Genomic DNA, 7096 nt, shown 5'->3' on the forward strand with positions numbered 1-7096 from the left:
CCCATCATTAGTTAGAGGGTGTGTTAACAAATAAATAGCACAAAATTTGCCAAAATACGTTTGTTTCCAGTGTCGACCTATTGCCATTCAACGCTCTTCTCACATGGCCGGTTCTAATTTGCCTTATCTTCACACGTTAATTTGAAAAGGGGCTTTAGCATCTAATCCGACAATTTAGACATCCATTAAACATGCACACACACATACAATTAGACACACGCACGCATACCTTCTTTCGACACACATACACACACATACATGCATACAATGCTGTGGTGTGTGGGAGAGGTGAAGTGATGCCGTTGTACTATATTCAACAAAACACAGTAACAAACACACGTTTTGCGCCAAATTGTTTCACATCCCTCGCCGTAGAATGATTGTAGATGAGGTTACATTTTAAATTTTTACCATCCTCTCTTGAACTGTGCCACTGCTTATCAGCTTCTTCTAAGCAAGCTTGTTAAGTCTTTTATTTAACTTTCGTGATAGTTTGGTATGGCCCGCGGCGTCGTGATATTTCTCCTCTTCAAACAGACACACACACACACAGCGTGATATTTCGTTATATTGATCGAAGTGGAAAAGGAAAAGGAAAAATTGGTATATTCAACAGTATATATTTGTTATAATTATTATTATTATTATTATTATTGTTTAGTCATTATTCGCGTGTCGCGCGGGAGCCTATTCGATCAAAGTTCGTGCTCTTCTCTTCTTGATTGTGTGTATGTGTAACGATTTTTACTTCGTTTTGAATAAAAAAAGATGGTTTCACACACTTGCTTGCGCATGTGGCTTCTCTTAGAGCTTGAGATGCATTACGAGCACAAAATTCGAGATTGTTGTTCAATTTCACTTCTTCCTCGCAATGATTGTTCGAAGCGCGTGGTTTTGCCAACCTTCGCCGTAACACTGAACCGTCGCGTTTTGTGCAAACGACATCTATTGGCGATCTATCGTTCTGAATAACGTAAATTGCATGCACATGCTCCGTCTTCCGTGGGGCGTTTCAATTCCATGCTTACAATCGCCTTTCTCTACCACTCTATAAACTAACGTTTGATTTCGATACCGTCCTAATACCACCAATGCAACACACACAACACATTATACGACTAGTAAGAAGGTAAGCATTTTTGCTCACTTCAACCTTACCTAACTCCCGCCTCCCGCCCCTTTATTACTGATTGCCTGATTCTAATGATACAAGGCGTGGAGGGGCAGGCGGGTGAGGAAGGTGGCTGGGGGGCACAAACATAAGCAAGGGATTTTCATTGTGTCCATTATTTTGGACATTGTGACAAAACATCCGACTTGTGTGAGTGATAAAATTTGAATGAATAATGGATCCATAGAGTAGTGGGGAATATTGAACGCTTCTTTGCACGTGACAAAAGCAATGGAAAGTATCACTTAACTGTGTTTACACGCTTAAAACGAGGCCGTGAGCTGTGGGGAACTTTTACGGGGAAATCCTTGTAAAGTTGTGGTAATACAAAAAGGTAAATTTGTCCAAATGACTAACGATACCGTCACCAATGGAGGATGAATAATACGCGAATTCCGTCCCTTTTCTTCATTGTTATCCAGCGGGGTGTTTGAGTGTGATAATGATGATGATGATAGGAGCAGTTTAAATAATCTGCGATATCAAAATGATAAACGGATGACTCATTCATACGCTGGTACACACATTGAACCCGGGTGGAGCGTAGCGGGAAGGAACGGTCACACTGGTACAAGAAGCGATAGAGGATATAATACACATTACTATCAATAGAGCACAGGCATTAATATTCATACAAGTATAACTATATACAACGAATGGTACGTTATGTTGGGTATGTTTTGCGGGGAGGGGGAGTAGAATTTAATTAAACGTATGTGGCAAGTATCACAATGCTTAACTTTTAAATAATGATTATATTAATATGTATACTAACGTTACTGTTTGCGTAGTATGTATGTGTGTTGGTGTGTAATTTGTTTCATTTTCTTTTCTTTTCCCTTTGTTTTATCATCATTCGTAAACGAGCTTACTCATTTGTTTGCTTCTTTTGTGGTGCGCGTGTATGTGTTTTTGTGTAATGTGTTGCTACGCGTAAATAAGTTACGGCTGTAATAATAATTAGAATGGATGTCGTTTTTTTTTTGTTTGTTTTTGCCTTACTCTTCTCTTCATCGCCCGTTCCCGGTTTAAACCATGTAAAAATGTAAGCGTACGACTTGTATCGCACTTTGTTGTGCTTGTTTGGCATTCCTTTTCGTTACGTTGCGTTGGTCGGATAGGGGGGAAGGAGGTTTACAGTAATACAGTAATACAGATAGCAAACTAAATGGGGTGGGGGAGACAAAACTGGGATAAAACCTACCACATGCGAGCTTTAAGCGTACTTTAAGGTATGACATTACAGCGAGATGCTAATGGTACGGGTGGTATGGTGAAGGGATATTTGAATCATCTGAGAAACACGTCAAAGTCTCACCATCGTTACCCATGGCATGCCCAGGTTGGTAAAATGTTTAGCACCAGAAACAATGTATCTTTACACTCATCGCTGCACGCAACACACACAGACTCACACACAAACATACACGGGGGTAAAGGGAACGAAACAATATGAGCAGAATGCAGAATTTAGTGTTGTATATGCTTCCCCCAATACGAGGGATCAGTGCTGGATGGGTCAATGTCAATGGTGAGCAATTTAAAAAACGCACAAATTACCCCGAGCACCCGTCGTGCGAGTGTATCATGTGCCGGGTATGTGCACAAACACACACACACACACACACACTCACTCACACATACATATGAAGTAAAGAACGAAACAAAATGTAACTAAGGAACACGAAGAAACACAGGCTGTTGTTAGCACATTACATCCGTCGGTCAAGCCGCCCGATGTACGTGTCGTGCCCGCAATGCACCGAGTGGCCGGATGCATCGGGATGAACTTTACCGCCGTGCTTTACGGTTAGCCGCGCGTTGCGGCTGCGGGATGCGTCGGACTCTACGAGCACTTCTGAAAGTGTCCGCCGGTACCGGGCGAGGTGGGCGATTCGTCCGAGCTGCCCGGACCACCGCCACCACCCTTGGTTGTTCGCTCGTCGAAGTGCACCACCTGGTTGCGCTCCCTTCGTTCGTCGGACGGTACCCGCACCGCCGTCGAGGCCCAGCGCTCGTCACTGTCCGCCATGTCCGGATCGAAGACGAGCGAGCGCGGTGAGGTAGGCTCGCGGAACTTGCCACCGCTCTTCATGCTGCTCTTGGCGCTTTTCTCCGCGATCGCGGCATCGTACTCGGTGCCGCCCAGTATCCGCCCGTCCCCGGCATTGCTCATGTCGAGCAGCAGCTTCGACACCTTCTTGCACTTGGTCATGTGCTTTTCGGCCCGGGCCTTCTCTGTGTACGTTTTGAAGCACTTGTGACATTTGAACTTTTTCTCCACGATCTTCTTCTCCTTCATCGGCTTCAGGTTCTTCATGTGCTCGAACAGGTGCTTCTTCAGCTCCTTCTTCAGCTGGAACGGCTTCTTGCAGAACAGGCAGATCGTGTAGCGGATGGTAACGTCCAGGGCGGGATCCGAATGGTCCGCGGCCGTCCGGTCCGGATTGACGACTTCGATATTTTCGCACGCGTCCAGCTCCTCGAGCGATTCCGAATCGGAATCACTTTCCTGATCCAGTGCCTCCAGCTGCCGCTCGATGTCTTCCGTGCTGCCCTCGTGCTGCAGCCCACCGGCTCCGCCTGCCGCCCCGCCCGGCATCAGGTGACTGGCGCCAGCAGCGGCAGCACCACCACCGTCCGTGCTGCTGCCCTGATGCTTTGCTGCCGTATTGCTGTCGCCCATTGTCCTGTTTTCTGTGTGATTGGTCACTTCGGGATGGTTTGTTTACGAGTTAGCTTTGCTGTCAGCGCTGCCGTTGCCCTGCAAGTAAGAAAAAAGAGAAGAAAATGAGTGTGAGTAAAGCACATTGACATTTTAAAGCATTTTTAAAAGCAATCTCACTAACGGGTTCGACAAAATGCCGGTATCAATTGTTTCCCTGCCGTGCCTTATCTTCGCAGTAGGTAACTTATCGAAACGCCATCGGTTTGCTTATCTTTCGCTTTCGGTACAGAAGCACTACGGGCAGACGAAGCAGTGTGCTGCGCTGCATGTGTGTGGCGCGGAGGTAATGTTATGCACACATGGGCGTGGAAGGCAAATTAAATGGTTCGTGAGAAATTTAAAAAAAAAAGTGCGCTGAAGCTAATTTGGCGTGCAGTTCGGAGTGGATGGATTACTCCGCATCGGGGGAATAAAACAGGGCCAAGTTTGCACAACACATGCAAAACCGCATGTGCGTGTGCTGCCATCGGTCACAAGACACCTTGCAAATTGGATTGCTGTGATCGAACGACACGAAATCGTTCGTGACAACGAGGGCGCCCATACGAGGGGAGGGGGCAAGGTAAACATTGAAAAAGATGCTGCGACATTCGCAGCACCCGGAATTGTGTCGCATTAGCGCGACCCACACTGCGGTCACATTTTCTGCCGCATTGTACAACGGAGGGGGGAAGTAGTGTAAAACGACGAGAGACGTACGCACGGACACGGGCGTGCTGGTGGGTTGAGTGTTGGTTTGAGGGTGTGTCAAGCTTTCGACCCAACAACAACAGCAGCACCCGCTTGCCATACGGTATTCGAGAGGCACAAGTGTGGCGCCACCTCCACAGGACACGCAAACCGGGGGGAGGTCGACATGCGTGGGACATGCCGATTCCAAGGTGGGAAAAACATTTGCCCCCGAGAGAAACAAGGACAGCGCCCACTTCTTGCAAACAAAGGGCGAGGACGGTGGGAGGGAACGTTGGACTACGTGCGGACGTGCGCAACTGGTCGGTGCGGTTCCGTCCTTCTGGAAGCGTTCCAGCGCGTTGGTTGGAGATGCAAAAAGGACAATTTACTTACTTGCTAGCTCTGGCGCAGGCACGGCCGTGTCAGAGACAGTGTTGCTCTCGTTGTCGCCCTTTTGGCAGTGGCCGGTTGCTTTTGCTCTCGCGTCTGTTGGCCGACCTTTGCCGACACCGTACCGCAATTCACAGCCACAGGGAGAGGTTTCTATTCTTCGGTGTGGTTGTGGTTGTTCCTCACTGCACACTTTATTTTATATTTGCCCAAAATCTAACAACCGGAATGCAGCAGACCAGTGCTGATGCCCCCTGCAGTAGCTGTCATAATTTTACTTTTTGATTCTACACATACGCACATACACACCGAGTGAAGCACACATACACACGCGCAATAGCTTACTGAATAGTACAGCGCAGCACAAACAGTGGCAAAAGATACACAGCGCGAGCTTATTTGCTCATTACCTTGCGTCGCTATGTTTCGTTTTAAGGTGTTTGATTTTCGCTAACTTGTTACACGCCCCAAGCAATGAGTTTTTCACTATTTTTCGTCGAAAATCTTGGAAGAGTTCATTTCCAAGTGGATTTTTTTTTCACAAAATAATTCTGCAATATGAAAGCTGTCAAATTTGACGCGCTTGACGCAGCTGACAGCTGATTCCCAAGGAGCAAAACTCGTCCAAGATGCATACAAAGACATGCCACGCTTTTACAGTATGCTTTCAACTTATGCGTTACCCAGACTTGTGTTTGTAGGTGTATGAATATGATAAGGTCAAGTTGTTGAGAGCAAATTGAAATTTCTCAATTCGACCAAACAGTTCTATGGACTATGGTATTAAAATCTGAGAGACATACACCTTGGTAGAGTATATCCTATCCAAGTACCAGAAATCCACGAAACGACCGCTAAACGTCCCAAGTGCCACAAATCCACTAAACGACCTCTAAACGGCTTCTAAACGACTCAAGTTCTCTACCTAAACGGAATATAGAAAGACTTCGTTTAGCCGACGGCAAACGACTCATGCATTCTAAAAATAGCGAAAAAGCTGGTGTCGCTCTCTGTTGGTGGGATACCCCAACCAGTTGAGCTTCATCGCTTGGAGGAGAGCTTTCTCATTTCCTCTGTACTGTTGTATGGTTTCGCATTGAAGTTATGCATCGCTAGAACTAGAACGGCGATACAATTGTTTAAATACTAAACTCCAATGGAAACCACCAGCACTGACGCAAGTGAGATTTGAGTAATGGTCGTTGGTGTTGATACCCACGTATCTGACAACACGACCATTTATATAGATTTTTGCTCGGAAAGTTAGAAGGCTATATAGGTCATAATAAGATGAAACTTGCCGAAACACATTGCAAGAAAAGGATAGCAATATAATAATCAGTTTTAATACGCCATCTATTGATCAAACTAATGAAGTTGTGGAGCTTTCATTTTTTTTTCTATGGATATTCTATTTTCCAGTCGTTTGAGCTTAATCTGTGGCGCTAGGGATAGGAGTTGATGAGAAATGAATGATGGATGGTAGTGTTGTTGTGCATGTATCTGTTTCACTGGATTGCTCAACATAGCTGTTCCATAGCTTCACTGGATTGGTCAACAGATGGCGTTCTATAACCCATCTTTTTTTTATGTCCTTTTCTTGCAATGTGTTTTCCTTCCTTCATCTAATGCCCTGTTTACCCCTTTTTACTTCCCGAGCAAAAATCCTGAAGCCCTGAAGAATGGTCGTGCGTGTGGTCACAAACACCCCAAGCGCCACAGATTAAGCTTAAACGACTGGAAAATTGAATATCCATAGAAAAAAAATGAAAGCTCCACAGCTTCATTAGTTTGATCAATAGATGGCGTATTAAAACTGATTATTATATTGCTATCCTTTTCTTGCAATGTGTTTCGGCAAGTTTCATCTTATTATGACCTATATAGCCTTCTAACTTTCCGAGCAAAAATCTATATAAATGGTCGTGTTGTCAGATACATGGGTATCAACACCAACGACCATTACTCAAATCTCACTTGCGTCAGTGCTGGTGGTTTCCGTTGGAGTTTAGTATTTAAACAATCGTATCGCCGTTCTAGTTCTAGCGATGCATAACTTCAATGCGAAACCATACAACAGTACAGATGAAATGAGAAAGCTCTCCTCCAAGCGATGAAGCTCAACTGGTTGGGGT

At 45.4% G+C, this 7096-nt stretch overlaps 1 protein-coding gene across 2 annotated transcripts; it reads right to left on the reverse strand.

Moving 5' to 3' along the window:
- Positions 1–600: 600 nt before the first annotated feature.
- LOC120952314 (uncharacterized) lies at positions 601–5533 on the reverse strand. Of its 2 annotated transcripts, none has more exons than XM_040371588.2 (2): positions 4965–5533; positions 601–3935 (listed from the first exon to the last, which is right to left on the reverse strand). In XM_040371588.2, exon 2 carries the CDS (start codon positions 3855–3857, stop codon positions 3018–3020), a length of 840 nt encoding a protein of 279 aa, XP_040227522.2. In that variant the 5' UTR covers positions 3858–3935; positions 4965–5533; the 3' UTR covers positions 601–3017. The 2 variants fall into 2 exon arrangements, with proteins under 2 accessions (XP_040227522.2, XP_040227523.2); XM_040371589.2 differs by lacking the exon at positions 4965–5533 and adding an exon at positions 4021–4380.
- Between the last annotated feature and the right edge of the window lie 1563 nt (positions 5534–7096).

Source organism: Anopheles coluzzii, chromosome 2 (assembly GCF_943734685.1).
Source record: "Anopheles coluzzii chromosome 2, AcolN3, whole genome shotgun sequence".
Taxonomy (NCBI): Eukaryota; Metazoa; Arthropoda; class Insecta; order Diptera; family Culicidae; genus Anopheles; species Anopheles coluzzii.